This window comes from Anoplophora glabripennis, unplaced genomic scaffold (genome assembly GCF_000390285.2).
Source record: "Anoplophora glabripennis isolate ALB-LARVAE unplaced genomic scaffold, Agla_2.0 scaffold206, whole genome shotgun sequence".
Taxonomy (NCBI): Eukaryota; Metazoa; Arthropoda; class Insecta; order Coleoptera; family Cerambycidae; genus Anoplophora; species Anoplophora glabripennis.
Genome location: NW_019416733.1, coordinates 348482 through 367260, shown reverse-complemented (window position 1 = coordinate 367260; position 18779 = coordinate 348482). Strand labels below are relative to the sequence as shown.

At 32.6% G+C, this 18779-nt stretch overlaps 2 protein-coding genes across 2 annotated transcripts; one reads left to right on the top strand and one right to left on the bottom strand.

Annotated features, from left to right (window-relative positions):
• The first annotated feature begins 152 nt into the window (after positions 1-152).
• On the top strand, positions 153-2353 carry LOC108904719 (phosphatidylinositide phosphatase SAC1). Its single transcript, XM_018707373.1, has 2 exons — positions 153-398; positions 453-2353. The coding sequence occupies exons 1-2, from the start codon at positions 367-369 to the stop codon at positions 2155-2157; spliced, it is 1737 nt and encodes a 578-aa protein (XP_018562889.1). The 5' UTR covers positions 153-366; the 3' UTR covers positions 2158-2353.
• A 6048-nt stretch (positions 2354-8401) lies between these two features.
• Positions 8402-17514, bottom strand: LOC108904693 (non-canonical poly(A) RNA polymerase protein Trf4-1). Its single transcript, XM_018707335.2, has 5 exons — positions 17054-17514; positions 16420-16613; positions 15752-16341; positions 12065-12292; positions 8402-9529 (listed from the first exon to the last, which is right to left on the bottom strand). The coding sequence occupies exons 1-5, from the start codon at positions 17374-17376 to the stop codon at positions 9335-9337; spliced, it is 1530 nt and encodes a 509-aa protein (XP_018562851.1). The 5' UTR covers positions 17377-17514; the 3' UTR covers positions 8402-9334.
• Positions 17515-18779: the final 1265 nt, after the last annotated feature.

Below are 18779 nucleotides of genomic sequence, written 5' to 3'. Positions count from 1 at the left end.
TCTTTTCAAGTTCTCAACTTATTTACCAATGAAACGTCTTTTATTCATTGGAGTGTTCATTCCTTATTACGAAATTCTAGGGAATTTCTTCTATTTTCAAGTCTATTCTGGCAGCAGTGGCAAGGCAACTGGCAACACTGCACGTGCACAGGGAAGACAAGCAATGACAAGTATAAAAAATGTTATACGGTAACGGTGGTATAAATCACAGTGTAATTAAAAAATTGATGGTATAATAATTATTTAATTTTCTTGGACTTTGTGCTTTTGTCACAAAAGATTTTTTGAATGAATTTTCATATATAAAATCTACCACTGTGTAACAATAAAAACAATGAAAGTATAATTATTGATATTGATACAAATATGTCCTGGGATATCTATAACGATTTAACTCTGTAAGTTTATCGTATTTATAAATCTTCTGAAACTGTGTATCATTTGAATTTTAGATATATCACGTCGGAAAAGTTTTATATCGAGGCAAAGGCAAGTGATGAGCTGTTACTTATCGACAGACCATCAGAATTTATAACTTTAGAACGAAATGTCGGCCAAATTCCGCCCGTTAGTAGTAGAAAAGATTTTTGTGGTTTACTTGGTTCCATAAACTTGTTAGCTGGCAGGTACCTAGTCATAGCAACCCAACGTGAACTGGTAGGATATATCGGAGGTCACGCGATATGGAGACTGGCAAAAGCCGAACTTCTGCCTTATTGCAGAAGTCTGTTTCATTTGAGTGCTGAGAAACAAGCGGATAACAATTTATACTTGAGTATGATCGAGCAGGTATTATCGACGCCATTTCATTACTTCAGCTATAGCTACGATATTACACATTCTATACAACGATTGCACGACATCGGTCCAGATTTTTGGCAGCAGTCTTTATGGGACCGAGCAGATCAGAGATTTGTATGGAACGGACATTTATTACAACCCTTTAAAAACTTGCATTTAAAAAAATTCTGTTTGCCTCTGTTACATGGATTTATATCGATTAACCAGTGCGTCATCAACGGTAACAATTTTACCTGGGCTATTATATCGAGAAGAAGTATCCTTAGAGCTGGTACACGGTTGTTTAGGAGAGGTGTAGATGGGGAGGGCAACGTTGCTAATTTTGTAGAAACCGAGCAGGTAATAGAGTTTCAAGGGGATAGAGCTAGTTTTGTACAAGTGAGAGGGTCGATACCACTATTTTGGCAGCAAAATCCAGATTTACGATACAAACCTCCTCCGACATTGTTGGAGGTTGATCCTCAGGAACAACATAACGCCTGTTTGCGTCATCTGGAGCACGTAGCCGAATTGTACGGGAAGCAAGTTGTAGTTGATCTGGTAGATCAAAAAGGCGCTGAGGGGGTATTAGAGAGAGCTTTTAAAAACACTCTTCACATCCTGTCTTATCCTTCTGTACGTTACGAGCCGTTCGACTTCCATTCCGAGTGCAGGAAAATGAGGTGGGACCGACTCTCTATCCTAATAGATAGATTGGCCTTGGATCAAGACGAAATGGGTTTCTTTTTGCTTTTAAGGGATGGTACGCTTTCCTCTTTACAGGAAGGCGTTTTTAGAACTAATTGCATTGACTGTCTAGACAGGACGAATGTCGTTCAGAGTATGTTGGCACATCGCAATTTGGAGACGGTTTTGAAGAAGCTTCATATTCTGCAACAGAATCAGAATTTAGAGCAACAATACTCGTTCGAATTGCTGTTTAAAAATGTCTGGGCGGACAATGCAGATATAATAAGTAAGCAGTATTCGGGTACGGGCGCACTGAAGACAGATTTTACCAGGACCGGGAAGAGGACTAAAGCTGGCCTAATTCGAGACGGTGTCAATTCCATAACTAGATATTACAAAAATAATTTGATGGACGGTTTTAGACAGGATTCCATTGATTTGTTTCTTGGAAATGGCAAAATAATTTCTCCTTTTACAGTCGAAAAGGGGTGGAGATACATCACATTCCCGTCAGTATTGTTGATAGCCATTGCGATGTTTGTGGCTTGTGCTGTATTTCCATCCGAGTACTCAACGGAATCTTTACTGTATTTACTTTTTTGGGGATCCATGGTTTCGGCTACAGCTCATACCATATTCAGATATGGAATGGAATTCGTAGATAAACCCAGATTAATGCAAATATAGGGTTTCTGGATTTTAGAGCTTACCGTGAAATTGTATTCTTTACATATATCTGTATATAATTTCTATTTCATTTACAAATATTTGTATAAATTTTTATTTGTATTAAATTTGTGAATGTCACCGATTAATTATACGTATTAGTAGTTAGTAGAAGAATATATTGTATTAATGGTGGTAAATATAATTTTTCATTCCAGTTTGTTTTTTTTTTAAATTAAAAATGTGATAGAAAATTTGTAGAATACAAAATATAACTTTATGTGGGAGTTAGTTAACTTTTAGAGGTAATAATACATGTGTTTCCCATAATACTAACCTGAAATTAGTTTTATTTTTGCTATAGTTTTTTAAATTGCATTTAAACTCTTGTCAACGCCGTTACTGGGCAGCTCCCGAACTCAGTTGTATGTGCTCACTTGTCAGTGTTGCTGTTACCTTTTTAAGCCAACTGTATGAACAAACAGTGTTGCAGAAAGCGAAACTGCAACAGAAAATAATTTAATAAAAACAGAATGGTGTCAATTTGGACAAACCGAACATTAAAAAAAAATTTCAGGTATTTTTTTAAAGTATAATTTTAGATGATTTTTAAATATTAACTAATATTGGTATGTGGAAAGACAAATATTAATTATAAGTAAAATTGTTTTACCTACGTTTTAAAATAATTCTGTTTTATAAAACACACACAAGGAAAAATTAATAAAAATACTGACCTGATAGATTTGAAATATTTTTTAAAATAATTTCAAGTTTTTTAATAAAATGTATTTATTACTAATTTTTTAAAGCACTGTGTTTAGTTTGTGAATTTCATTGTCAATGATTTCTGACATTTGGTATCAGGGCGTTAGTACAGCCAATGTTAATCTAACGAAACGAGAATGGCAAAATATGTTGATGCTTCATTTTATTACATTTATTTTAGTCTTCAGTTTATTAGGTAATTTCATGATTTCTGTATAAGATATTAGTTTCTACTGTATTCGAAATAGATTTGTAAAGTGCAGTGTTGTTTTTAATTAATTTTATTTTTATAGTCAAATTGAAAGTGGTATTTAGCAGCGGGGTTTGAAATTAATTAAAAAAAGGTTAAAATTTGGGAAAACAAACTTGTTTTTAAAGATTTTTAGTCTCTATATAAATATGGATAATCTAATAAGTTACACTTTCTTGAAATTATTATCTAACTCTTCAAAGTTTTAATCTACGAGACTTCGGGACCAGATAGTACAACGAAAAATAATGGTACTTTGTCATATAAACTTAATTCGAAATCTCAACCGTTCATTTACTGTAAATATCTTCTAAAGTAGTAGAGGTATTTAAATTAAATTTGGTGTATGTTATATTGGGTCAAGTTTCAATAAAATGCTGTAATATCAAGACTTTTGCGCAACCGGTTGTGGAGATATGGAAAAGTAGGTAATTTAACCATTTTATAAAAAAAAAAATAGTACGGTCCTGTGCAAAATAATAATTGATATTTTCTGAAAAAGCATGCCAATGGGAACAAAAAATTCCTCACATTTTGTTTTACGGCAAACTGGATGGGCAGCAAGAGCACCAGATCTTACCCCTCTGGACTTCTCCATATGGAGCATAATTAAAAATTATGTGTATGAAGTCCAAATAAATTTGGAGGAACAATTAATACGTCGTATAAGAACTGCATGTGGCCAATTAAAAGAAGACAGGGTTCAGCTCCAGCGTATACAATTAAATATTTTAACAGCATCTGGGCACGTATTGAGGCAAATTGTGTCCATTTTGAACACCAATGAAATGTACTCAATAAGGCTAGTAGCAACAATAATCATTTATTAGTTAGTTAATCTGCTATTAATACAGGGTGTCCCGAAATTAATGCAACAAAATTTGGTCACAGATTCTTAATTTAGGGGACCCGTATTTTTTATTTTTGCCAAGTGCCCCCCCCCTTTGGAGTTATAACCCCCTAAAATGCTCCCCTAAGAATAATCTTTTTTTTATATTTCAGAAATGTGTTGTACGAGAATTACTAAATTTGGTACACAAGGGTTTTATGACATGTGGAATCTGATGGTGGTACGTTTTTTGACGGGAAACCCCCTTAAGACAATTTTTTGTGGCCCCCCTTGACTTTGGAACCAAAAAAATTTGATTGAATACAGTAGAATCTCTATAATCCGGCACTTCACTACACCGGTACATCCAGTAATCCGGCATTATTTTTTCCGCGTTTTTTTACTATTCTTGAAAAATACAGTTTATACAATTATAGTTTACTTGAAAGATTATTTTACTGAAACATAAAACATTACAATATGCGTATACTACTGTAATATGCATGTATCTCTTTGTTAATAAACAATTAAAAAGTAACGTTTTTAATTTAATACTGTTTATTTATACATTTTCCATTAATCCGAACTTTCCAGTACTCCGGCACTCTTAGGTTTTTAATGGTGCCGGATTAGTGAGATTGTACTGTATTTAAATTACTTAAAAATTAATCGTCCACTAAAAAGCCATTAAATTTAGAAACTTTTTTCGTAAAACGCAATATTTTCGAGCAAATGTCAAAATGTGATTCACCAGTTTCCTCAAACACATTGCGTTTTAATAGAAAAATATCAGAAGACAAAAAAGTTTCTAAATTCAATGGCTTTCCAGCTAATTAATAATTTCTATGAAATTCAAATTTGCGACCAAATTTTTTTGGTTCCAAAGACAAGGGGGCCCACAAAAAGCGTCTTAAGGGGGTTCCCCGCCAAAAAGCGTAGTACTATCAGATTCCACATGTTATAAAACCCCTGTGTACCAAATTTAGTGATTCTTGTACAAGAGGGTTCTGAGATATAAAAAAAAGATTATTCTTAGGGGCGAACTTCAGGGGGCTGTAACTCCGAAAGAGGGGGCCACTTGGCAAAAAGAAAAAATACGGGTCCCCTAAATTTATCTTAAGAATCTATGAGCAAATTTTGTTGCAATAATTTCGGAACACCCTGTATATATGCATTGAATTATTGGCATTTTGTCATTTACTAATTAGTTAAATTTTCATGTATTTTATTTACTGAAATGGTGTTATTCGATCAAAAAAATTTACTGGCGGTAAAAAATATTTGAAAAATCTAAAAATCATGGCAATTAATGATTCTCTTGAAGTTCTTGAAATAATCAAATAATAATATTATTGATTCGAAGGGTGCTACTTTATTTTTTATTTAAATTAATTGAAACTAGCCGAAATATTTCTAACAGGAATTCCATTGGCACGCTTTTTCAGAAAATATAATCAATAATTATTTTGAACCGGATCGAATGAGTTTCCCATACTCCGCCATTGGTTGTGCAAGTCTTGATATTACAGCATGGATATTAATTTTAATTTTTTATTGTTAACACCCTGTACCTCGGAAACCGTTGAGATTTCGAAATAAGTTTATATGACAAAGCACCATTATTTTTCGTCGTACTATCTGCTCCCGAAGTCTCATAGATGAGACACCCTGTATATTTTGATAGTCCACGATTACGGAAGACGAATTTATTCAAAGGTTAAAAAAATAAAACAATTAAATTCACGCACAAGATAAAAAATATATTAAACAGTTAAATCCAAAAGTATACAGTATAAAATCTTGGCGCTTTATGATAATAAATATTTTTGCTTTTTTCAAAAGTTTTTTTTTCAATTTTTAAATTTGTACTTAAAATAAGTCTATCCTTATTAAACCAAATATTTTAATAAGCTTATGCATTATAAATAGGACTTTTAACTCACCCTTAAAAGCTATAAATTAATATAAATACTTAACCTATTTAACATATTCACATAAATAATCATCGATCTTTACAAATTCGTTAGTTAAAGAAGAAATTGGCCAACTTAACTTTAATATATCGATTAAAATAAAAAGTTAATTTTCATTGAAATAGTCGACAAACAAATTGTTGGAAATAGCCCTAGGTCACCAAAATATACATTACGCAAATTCTAAAATGAGTCCCCAAAGAACGATCGGTATGCTTAGAACAATAGTTGGTGGTAAATGTATATTTTGGCAATAAAAAACATCCCATTTTTATCCCTGAATATCATCAAAATGTTAATTACTTTATAATATAATTATCAACTATATCACAATTTTTTTACAGTTATTTTTACAATATATACACAGTGACAAATGATTTACTTAAAAAAAAGCACTTTGAAACTGAGAAAAAGTATTTCTTTTCCGTAATTCAACAATTAAACATTCAGCAAACATATTCGTAAAATTTCCAACAGTTGGATTAGTGCTTTTACTATTATTATAAACGTAATAGTAACACACGAGAATTCCTCATAAAAATTGGAATAACTACATTTACTGAATGATAATCATAAAAATTAATTTCTACTAAATTAATTTACTATTGCACCAAAATATATCTTAAAAAATACCTGTAAACTTGTTACATAAAAAAAATTACTACAGAAATTTTGTAAAACGTATTCAAGATATGCCTAATGCTAATATTTATTGAATAGTAAAATAAGTTACGTTACTTTTGGCGGTCACATTTTTTATAGATGTTTTTTGTCGCTACTGTTGGTAATATACAGAGAAACAATCCCATTGTTAAACGAACATACGTATTTTTTTACTTTCGTAAATATTTTAGTAACATATTTAGTTAGGCACGTTGTGTTTTACATTTCATTATTTCAAAGGTCTTCAATAAACAAGTTTTTTAGGGTATTTTATAGAGACGTGCCGCGGAAATGTCTGAATACACTTTTCAAGAATGAAAAGTTGTATAATTCGACGCATTCATTAGAAGAAAAGTAATATTTTGTTTTGTGTAACTTCAAGCAGTGACCTTATTAGATTCAAGGTCAAAAGTACTTTTCCCGACATGTCCGGACATTTCATTGACATGTCCGTAACACACTTATCTGAAAAGTGCCCACCTCTAGTATTTTATAGCAGCTTCAAATAAACAAACATTTTTTTTGCTAATAATTAGATTACATAGTTTTAGTGGAAAAATCGAGCTGTTGCAATAAAAATAATTGTCTTTACGTCAGGCAATTTAATAGTGCTTTTTTTATTCTTACAATTCGACTCGTAAAGGAAGAATTCCACAAATATGTTGAAGAACATGAAATTTAATGAAATATAGGTATAAAATTGCTTTAAAAAAAACAACAGACACATCAATTAGTATGCCACACACTTTTTTTAATCAAAAAATATACAGGGCGTCCCAAAAAATAGACATGACGTCACCGATTTTTTTAAATAGCACCCCAAGTTTCTTTTTGACTTTTTCCAACACACCCGTAAAGTCGCCACCAAATTTCAAATATTTATTCTGTTCCAGTCGTTTTCGAGGCACAGCAAGTTAAATTTTACTCTTTTACCATTGTCGTAATCTTTAAAAATGTGTAATTCAATTAAATTCGTTTCACGTTGGTATTTTGGAACTTTAAAACGACTCTTTTAACGGGGTTCATTTTGTGTTCGCGATGAACACCGACAAAATAAAAATTTCGTCTTGGTTTAAATTTTATATTTATTCCTTCAAAAATACCGAGCCGAGACCAAATTGATTGAATAACATACGCTCATTCTTTAAAATTACAAGAATTATAAAATAACAATCTTTAACTTGGTGCAACTTAAGAGTAAATGTTTCAAAATTTACTTTCCCTTCAAAACCCAAAAAAAAAAACAAAACTAGGGTTACTATTCAAAAACATCATCGATGAAGTCGTATCTTTAGCTGGAACACCCTGTATATACAGGGTGATATAGTTTAATCTGGATAAGTTCAGGAATGGACAGAACAGGTTATAATAATGTTTATTTGAACCACCTACCCCTCTTAGAAATGTATTTTGTGTGCTACCCCTTCTTACATTAATTCAACACTTTAAAAAAAATTAATTAATTTCAATAAAACAGCTACACACCACCTTCTGCCTCATTAATTTTGAAACTTTTCCGCGCTTGGTTTTTTCGATATTTGACGCTTCAGCCGAGTAAATTTCATTTAACTTTATAGCAACCCATGAAAAACAAATCTCGCAGCGACTTGTATAAACTGACGTTTGTGAAAATCATCGTTGAAGTATTATTAAGTTCAAAAGTTATGAGGGAAAAATGGGAAAAAAATTCCTGCTTTAACGCCCTCTATCTCCGAAACGGTGGGTTTTAAGAAATAAGTTTATATCATGAATGAACATTATTTTAACCTGTTCTATGGATGCCTGAAGTTATCCAGATTAAACCTGAATCACCCTGTATATATATATTTATTTTATTATAAAAAAATGTGCAGCTTAATAATCAACGTGTCTGATCAATTTTTTAAACAATTATACGCTTGATATATCAAATTTGCCAATTAAATTAATAGCTCTATGTTTTTCTGCGATATTCAATTAGATTAGCCTGACATTTAACGTATTTAATTTTTTTAACTCGAGCATTCATTTTTACCGAAAATTTCCTGATGTAAAATTTAGACGTTTAATTTTGAATCTGCATTGAATCTTGTGTCGGTAGATATACAAATACAAATAATGTAATGCAAAAACAGTGAAATCATCAATCACGAAACTTCATTTTTGTATTTTACAAAAAGTTTTTTATAAATAAAATATTCAAGAAATAGGAAAACCGTATTTGCACTTTGTATTAAATAGCAAACCCTTGGATTTGTAAACCGTGAAATGAAAAATTTAAGAAGACCGTCGTTTTCCCACTTGAAAAAAAATAAGTCTATGTACAATTAAGAAAGTCCAACTTTAAAAAAAAACCATAGTAGTAAATAACTACTACCGCAATCTATATACATATTTAAACGTACGTTTTATATATTTTTTTGTTTTTTTTTAACATTTTAAAATTTTAATCATTAAAAAAAAATACTGCACACTGCGCACGAACATCCATATAAAAAATATGAAGACCAAAACCACGCGGGCGGCGAAAAAATAGAATGTGGAATTTGTACGTCAACGCAAGACAGTTACGGTAAATCTAATCATGATGGTAGACGCAGTCTTTTCTGTCATGAAGGTTCATTTAAATAAGTAGTCCTACAACTAAGACACCAGGCATATTCAAGAATTAACCGAAACAAGAATTACTGCCTAGTCGTACAGTCTAGACTTACTCTACGAGGATAAGCACTATCATTATTTTGTTTGTTTTTTACGTTTGGTTGTCGTCGCCTGATAGCTGTTGTGATTGTTGTGGTTATTACTACAGTTGTGGTTGTTGCTCCGGTACCTTGTTTTGTTCCTCCAGGTCATGTTGCTTTTTTGTGGCGTTAGGCGCTGCGGGCCGTAATTCATGTTGGGGGAATTGTCACGAGATGGAGCGTCTGACCCCTAAAAGGTAAAATCACAGTACGCAGCATTAATTACCATCCGTTTCAAGCAACAATTAAATTTAGTAATTTCAACAAATATTACCATCCTCAAAATTGATCTATCACGTCAGGTTTTCGAGATATCCTAACATAAAAAAGGTTTTTCACTGTGTCGGAAGTTATGTTATGTCACGTGGTAAATTTTCCCACAAAAGAGTGACCGCAAATATCGCCCGTTTTTTCACAATTCGCAGAGAACTGAAGAAAATAGATAAAAATATGTTTTTGGTCTCAAATTACTCGTCGTAAAAATTAAGATGAGCATAGCTTTGAGTTTTTTGAAAATTTTCAAAAATCACCCCTATTTACGAGTTGAAAAGATGCCCAAAATGAAGAATTGAATATTACCAATAAATATAAAAACTATTAACATGTGAATTTTTCTATCGAATGATTCTTGATACAAAGAAAGATTTATTCTCATGACTGACATAAGCTTGTTGAATTAGAAAATCTGCCCTTAAGCGTGTAAGGGGGTGGAATCATCCCCAAAAATAGAAAATATCAGAAATAATTGTAAAAATTCCAAAAAAAATATATTAAGATAATTCACATGCTAATAGTTTTTATATCAATTGGTAATATTCAAATTCTTCATTTTTGGCATTTTTTCAACCCCTAAGTAGGGGTGATTTTTAAAATTTTCAAAATATTACAAGCTATGCTCATTTTAATTTTTTACGACAAGTAATTTGCGACCAAAAACATATTTTTATGTATTTTTTTAAATCCTCTACGAATTGTGAAAAAACGGGCGAAAATCACAGGTTTTTTGCAGTCACTTTTTGTTATGAAGTCTGAAAGTACTATTCTTCTCAAAATCAAATGGATGTAAAGTTAAACCTGCGTTGGAATTTTGTAAGTTGAATCGTTAACAGTTTTTTAAAAACTATTTTTTTTGTACTGTTTTATCAAAAACAATGCGATAAAAGACGAAATTTATATCCATATTTCCTTTTTGTGTATGTAGCGGTACGCTACAATTACATTTAGTACCTGCCCTAATAAATATATTTTGCTTTCTGGGAATTTACGACCCATATAAATTATACTTTGAATTATCCGAGATTATCCCAAATAAATGTATTTAGCAAATGAGATTAGAATAAGTAGGCTGTAAACATAAATTAGTTGTTGTTTATTAGGGTACATAAGCACAAACCGAGTAGGTAATGACCCGGATAATTGTTAATTAATAAGGTAATAAAAGTATGTACCTGGGGACAAGGATAAAACCGAAAACATTTCGAGGCACGAACCAAAAGTCTTGAAGCCTAGTTCCTGCTCGGTTGTGTCTCGTGTTACCAGCGAAATTAGTCATGCTACTTAGAGTTTTTCTCCTCACTTGAAGACCAAACCACTATTTGTAGAATTCTACAATTTTTTTTTGTCGTCATATCTAAATTTCGATATTTTTTTTACACCGCCATGTCAGATCCGCCATTTTGAATATCATAATTCTGACTTCAAATTTGTCATCAGCGACCCCAAAAGCTTAAAAAATCTGTAGGAAATTTAAGTGTTTCTAATTTGATTTTATCCCTTTTCCGATTTCTTCACGTGGTGCTACTCAATTTACGAACATCGAAAAACATGCGAGACTAATCAATTTGAACAGACGATTTCTGAGAGCCAAAAAGCCATTTGAACCATTTAAAATAGATTTTGTTAGACCCCATAATGAGTTTCGTGGAGAAAAATCACCTCGTGATGTAACATAACCTTAAATATAATGAAAAACCGTGTTTTTTACGCACTTTTATGTCACGACATCTCTAAAATCTGGTTTGATAGAGCAATCCATTTTGCCCTGTTTGTGACATCACGATGAGACCTTATGATCAAGGTGGCAATGCTTCAACTTATGGCCCGCAAAACTAAATTTTGGCAGAATTTATTGGAAAATAATATTTGGCACTATATTGCACTAAACAACTACTTTGCGGACTAATGCCGCAATCTACTAAAAACAAGGACTGTCAGTAGATTCACGAGACATTTACTGGTTTCAAACTTGGTGTGCGTGTCTGGTTCTATTGACGGGTGATTCTAGCTTTTACTACATATTCCTAGTATAATTCAATGCTGGTCAGGATATTCATCAGCAGAGTAGTTGTTTCCTGCAATACCGACAGTTAAAATTGTTTATACCTGCATAGTGATGACACAGGTCTTGCTTTCATAATATCAGCGAAATAGCAGGTCGCTCTCTGCCAGTTTGTCAATATTGTTTCCTGGTCCAAGCTGATTTATATTATTCAAGGAATTTCTAGTCTTACACTGTTCACTTATTCTAAACACACCCTGTATTATCACCATGCACGTATACGTGAATATACTGACACCCTATATAATTCTAAATGTTAATATTACCATTTTTACTGTTAAAAATGAAATTCTATCATGCACGCACTTTCATTTTTAAGTCTGCCTCTTTGTTCAAGAAGGTTAGCCGCCCCACGTTTAAAGCTAACATTATAATTTTTCTTAGTACCTCAGAACTAACGGCGCTTTCCTCCGCACTCGACGTAGAACCGGTGCTCGAGGAGCGGGACGGTTTGTTCCTTATGGTGTCCTCTATCCACTGCCTCTGCTGTATAACCTTCTCACGAACCCTGACGATTCTGCCCAATATGGACGAGTTGGAGCAATTGTTGTACAAGGACAGAGGGTGGATGACGTTCGTTATGACGGTATAGGCATATTCAAAGGCCCTTTTCACCTGTAAAGAGATACAAATTCAAAACAACTCAACTTATGACGCGGATTTTTTGTGGCATTTCAAAATAATTCGTTTTGAACGAACTAAACAGAAATATGTTCAGTGTTATATTTTATTCATTGTATAAATCGATCATTTCCAAAGTTGCGTAGATTCTGTGACACATTGAAAACGTGCGTTTATAATACTATGTTTTATGTCCGTTGTACTGGTTTTATTACGAAATATGATCTCTATGAAGCAAGCAATAAAAATAAAAATGTTTAATTTAAATATATATCGAGTTTATATTTCTCATCGTATATGTCACGTTTTTGCTGCGATCGGTTGTAGTAACTCAATAGCAGCTGCCATATTGTTCTTCTCCTACGGCGGAATGTGCAAGAAACAAAGAAGAAAAGTGTAAATTTCCCTTATTTTTCAACATTAATTCTGAATAAATAAAAAGAATAAAATGTAAAAATATCAAAAGAAATAAAGAAGTAGCCAGAGTTGTCATATTTCCTTTTTATATATATATAATATACAAGCTGTTATAAATTCGCTTCTCACTATAGGAATCTCCAAAACGATAAGAGATACCAACTAGCTTAAATGGGGGCAAAGTTGTGTAATCAGGAAACCAACATTATGCCCCTAAAAAATCGAGGCTAACATAGTTTTCGAAATACTTGAAGAAAACCGAAATTTTGGAAATCCGTTTTTGTTTCATTTCAGCCTTGTTTGAGGTGATATTGAAAAAAGTACAACACTTTCTCAGGAAATTACGGGAAATTTGATTTAACCCTTTCAGGACGGTAGTACTATGTAGGATTCGTGTCATACAGACGGAAGTTTTGTCACTGGCAGATAGGCGGCTGACGACTATATTCGTCACTATGGAAAATATTAACTTTTAATTAAAAAGTCAATATAATAAAATCAAATTTATTTATTTAGCAAAAACAGATTACAAAGCAACAAACAAAATGAGAAACAGAAAGATAAACATATGGAAAAAACAAAATAATTTTTATTTTTCTAATTTCACGTATAAAAATAACAGAAAAGGTCAATATTCAAGAGTCTGGAGCATATTCACTTCCGCTGTCTATATATGGTTCGTCCTCACTTAAATACAGTTCATTAATATCCAATATATTTAAAATGCTGTTCACTTCATGTTCATCTAACCCACAGTAATTCATGTCCGTCGTTTTTCGTTTTTTAGCCCTTTAAGAGCTTCTTGAGGGACCAGCGTGCCCTTCAGATGACATTTTAACATAGACTGGCCGCTAAAATGCACGTGGTGTGATTCTATCACGTGACTTTGTCACGTTGCCGGCTGCCGTAAATATTCGTCAGTGCCGACAGTCTTAGGCATCCGTCAGTCTGACAAACAAAAACGAACGAAACGGTTCGTCAGTCGTCCGTGAGCCAAATCAAACATTTTTAGGTGCCGGACACAAAAAGGCAGATGTCCAGAAAACAAACTAGCACCTGACGAATATATTCGGCACCCGTCTAGATGCCAAAAATCTTAATGACGAATATGTTAGTCAGCCGTACTGAAAGGGTTAATAAATTTTTAGAAAAAATAACGATTTTTGAAAAAATTGGGATATTGTGAAACAGCATCATTACAATTGAATCGGTCAAAAAGTAAAGTATGCAGTTTTATGACTAGTCGTCAAAAAGTTGACATGTTAGTATTGGGGAATTAAATATAAACAATAAATTCAAATCACTTACCAAATTTGGTTGCTCTATGTTAAGCATTGCTGAAATATTATTGTTTTTCAAAATTTAACACTCATCTTCAGAGGCCAATATCGCTTCAATGGTAGGTATATACCAGAAAAAAATGTTACATAACAAATGGGTACATTATAAATTCCTTTACACATGCCTGTTCTGTGTCGGTAGAGTTATGAAACACCATGTCCCTATACAGGGTGTTTTAGAAAGACCTCCCTTAAATTCAGGGGGTGATAGTACGACAAAATAAAACTTTTTAAATAGAGTTTTTACGAAAATTTCCAAACGGTGCGAAATATTTTTATGAAATTTAGTATTCCTGGGTTTTTAAGGACGCCAAATACGCTGGTTTAATTATTTTTTGGATAATTCATAGGGGGCGCTAGTTACGCTACATTCCTATTACATTTTAGGTTCTAATTTTTTTAAAGTTAGATTTTTTACTATTCGGGTTCCAATTTCTATTGTACAATTTTATTTTCTAAAAATAATGGACTCTTGTTAGAATTTTTTAATGTGGATGGTTTTCGAGAAAAAAAGGCTTTTAATTGAACTCTTACAATATTACCTACGGTGAAGAAAATAAGTGACTTTTCTCAAAGTAGGCTTATGTCAAAACTTATTGATGGATGTCTTATAAACAACGCATACATTTTTAGTAATATCTTAAACTCTAATTAACTTTATATCAAAATTTTAGTGATTGTTAGTGACTGTAGTTAGTAATGACTAATTACAGTCACTAAAATTTTGATATAAAGTTAATTAGAGTTTAAAATATTACTGAGAATGTATGCGTTGTTTATGAGACATCCATCAATAACTTTTGACATAAGCCTACTTTGAGAAAAGTCACTTATTTTCTTCATCGTAATATTGTAAGAATTCAATTAAAAGGCTTTTTTTTTTGAAAACCGTCCACATTAGGAAGTTCTAACAAGAGTACATTATTTTTAGGAAAAAAATTGTACATTATAAATTGGAGCCCGAAAAACCTAACCTCAAAAAAATTAGAACTTAAAATGTAATAGGAATGTAGCGTAACTAGCGCCCTCTATAAAATTTCATAAATATATTTTGCACCGTTTGTAAATTTTCGTAAAAATTCTATTTAAAAAATTTAATTTTGTCGCTCTGTATCTCGAAAACAAGAGGAGATAGACATATAGTTCATAAGACCAAATATTCTTATTTTTTGTCTCCTGAATTTACGGGAGGTCTTTATGAAACACTCTGTATAGTAGCCATAGGTGTCAACTTCTAAACGGTTCTCAAAGCCCAAAGCCGAGATTCGTACTTGTATCTAAATTAAGGTTAGAATACGACAGACAAATAATGTATTGGAATGAAAGAGATAGAAAATGAGAGGGAGTACATACAAATCAGCACCAAATAGGCCGATATTGGTAATAGATCATTGAATTTTGCCGTTGTCTCATTTTTATGCACAGTATCGATTGCAATGTTTATATTATTATTATTATTATTATTACATTATAAGAAATTAAGCAGTCAGGCCCAATGACCTGACCATTCTAGTGCATAGTACGTTATCAGTTATTTCGTATCAGGTAAATGTGTTTTTTCCTGTGCAAAAACATCAACAAACAAGTAAAATTAGAGACTCACGATATAAAATTTCATTAGAAACTTGTGACATAATTTAAAATTCACTCTCTATAGATCATAAATAATAATCGCTACATTAACGATTATACTTACTTGTAAAACGCCGTAACTGCTTCTCCCGATGTCATTCGACGGCTGAAGTGGATCTTCTATGCACAGCATGCTAGGCCTGTGTCCGTCGATCATCTCCTTCTGCATGTCCTCCTTGTTTATGTATTTACCGCCGTCCCGTATGCGGATGCCCGTGTTGATGTAATTAAACTTCCTGCCGTAGAGTTCGAAGAACTCGATAAGCAGCACGCCCAAGTTCGCGGCACAATTCCGAAGACTGTCCTGCCTGGGGTGTAATTGTAGAAAACTAATGCACATTAATATCAAACTGTAACTCGATATGCCACCCGTGAACACTTCGTTCAAATCTCTCTCTAACAGGAATTGTTTCAGTACATACACTAACTTCGGCAACACTGGAAACTTTTCAATGTAAGTTTTTATAAGTTCGGCGGACTTCACTCCGTTACACATGTTGAATGATATGTCCACTTTTATGTCGGTTTTCTTGTCGACCAGCTTTACGATTGGCACCGACGCTTTATCCAGTACTTTGATGCTGTTCTCCACCGCGATATCTTTCTCTAAAAATTCTTGTTCTAAGGTTCGTAGAGGTAAATTCGTCCATTTCCCTAAAAAATTTTGAATGTAGTATTTACTCAGGAACATTGAAATTATAATAATGAAAATCCGTAATATTTTCAAATTACCTATGACCACGAGATCTATATCGCTAGTTGGTAAATAAAGACCTGTTCGGTAAGATCCAAAAATTTCAACCTTCGCCTCACTCCACTTCGAAATGATAATTTTTTCTATACGAGCAACAACTTCTGCTCGAATTTTGTCCTCTGCTTCGGTGGGACTCATATATTGGTAGAAATGTTCCATTTCTTGATGTAATCTACAGTGAAAATTACTTTTAAAAATTACTACTAAATTGATTAAAGTATAAAGTCAAAGACTATAACTAATTAATCTGTTAATAATAACGTTCACTGGAATTTCAAGCATGAATTTCCAAGTACCACTCTAATTGCCTAATTTACATAACATACCTACCTAGCAATTGTAAGATAAATTTGGAGAAACAATCCTGTTCCAAGAAAAAAATTCATGAACCCAAAACTTTTTTCTAGAAACTGATTGTTTCAATTTTTTTATCTACTTCAATTTGAAAAAAATATATATCCATATTTACTAAATCGGTTTTTATTTAGTGGTTATTTTAAAACATTTAAAAAAGTGACATAAAAAAAGGAAGCTAAGGTACTCAAAATATTTTATCTAGAAAAAATTTAAAATATTTTTTACCCTACATTTGCGAATGATATTTTTACTTACCCCATAACTCCTCTGTGATACGGAAACTTTGGTTGTCTCCATGGGCATCCCCCACAATCACTTACGGATTTACGGTTTAAGGGTCGGGTGCTGGGACGATTATCTTTACGACGCCTCTGAGCGAAGTTGTTACATTTATCAGTTTTCCCATTCATGATTAGATTATTATGTGTGTTAAAACCGTTTGTTATAGGATCCATATCACCATCACCTTCTTTTAGGTTCATATTATCCAGTTCTTGTTGAGTTTGCCAAATTCGAAGCCACAATAGTTTCGCAGGTCCCTCTTGTTCCGGTTGAAACCAAGATATAGAAGGATCCATTCAAAAAAGCAGAGATTTAATTATAATTTCACAACCATTAGGCTACTTTATTTATTGCATCAATTTATTTAAATACTGCAGGCCAAAGTTACACCTTGTGCATGTCACACGACCCGGACTATTACAAACTGACAGACCGCACTTACCCGCTAGACAGACAAGACAGCCATCAAATTTTTCTATTTTAAAATTGACACCCCGCCAAATTCAAACGTTCATAGTATTTTGTTTATAATACTATCAATGTACCATCAATACGTTTAAGGAAAATCGATATAAAACATTTCTTAATTCCTTAGCAAGTAATCAATTGTAGTAATAAGTTCTATAAGATATTTTTATTTCACAAAAAATCATGTTTGCAGTGGCGCACATAGAGCTGAAGGGGGTATGCGTGCTTATGCTCGGATACGGATATAGGTAGACAAGGGACTGTAGCCCCAGATTTCAGACGAATCTCTGTTCTGTGCTGTAGCATATAAAACCCATATAATTTATCAGTAAAATTTTCTACGGTCTGTAGATACAGCGTAATCGTTATGTAGATAGCGTAGCTTATAAAACCATTGATATACCTAATACAAATCAGTACGGACATAAAAGGACGGTTGACGATAATATTTTTTTTTTGTACACAACTCCAATATACTTTTTTAAAACATGGAAGTGTTTATCACATCTCTTTATTTTTAAAACATCCGCTAGGAAGTGGTACTAAATTTAATAGATTGATATGTCGCTCATGTTTTGTGGATCGCTCTATTCCTTGCATGTAGCTCTTTTGTTTTTAATAGTTATTGTTAAACATCATTTCAATTATTTTAATTTATATTAGATAAAGTTTAAAATCCAAATTTTCTGTTATTATTTGAAACCACAAATTTTTCATGTACAGAGATCCAGAATGATTGAAGTGTTTGGAAATCGCAGCCTGTGCCTGTCTCTGTCAATACTACAGATTTTTATATGCTAAAGATGGTGTAAGAAATAGGCTGCGGTCCCCAAACGCTCCAATCTGCCCAGGGAGACTACAGAAGGAGAACGAACTCCATGTAAACCAGTGTTGCCAACTGTGACGATTTTTCGTCAAAGTGATGATTTTTTAAGGGGAAAAAGTGCTATTGACGAATTGACGAAGAATTTACTCTTGTGACGATTTTTCTTTCGAAGTACATTAGTGGACATTAATTTTCATTTATAATATTTGTATTTCATAAAAAATGCCAAGAAATTGCATTGGCAATGACAAANATATAAAACCCATATAATTTATCAGTAAAATTTTCTACGGTCTGTAGATACAGCGTAATCGTTATGTAGATAGCGTAGCTTATAAAACCATTGATATACCTAATACAAATCAGTACGGACATAAAAGGACGGTTGACGATAATATTTTTTTT

Excerpts from the sequence above, each read along its gene's own strand:
- LOC108904719 (XM_018707373.1), top strand. The coding sequence starts at position 367 with ATGTCCTGGGATATCTATAACGATTTAACTCT. Across the intron at positions 399-452 it reads ATCTATAACGATTTAACTCT|ATATATCACGTCGGAAAAGT; the intron begins GTAAGTTTATCG and ends TTTGAATTTTAG.
- LOC108904693 (XM_018707335.2), bottom strand. The coding sequence starts at position 17,376 with ATGGATCCTTCTATATCTTGGTTTCAACCGGAACAAGAGGGACCTGCG. Across the intron at positions 12,293-15,751 it reads GCAGTTACGGCGTTTTACAA|GTGAAAAGGGCCTTTGAATA; the intron begins GTAAGTATAATC and ends ATCTCTTTACAG. Across the intron at positions 9,530-12,064 it reads AAAGCGCCGTTAGTTCTGAG|GGGTCAGACGCTCCATCTCG; the intron begins GTACTAAGAAAA and ends TTTACCTTTTAG.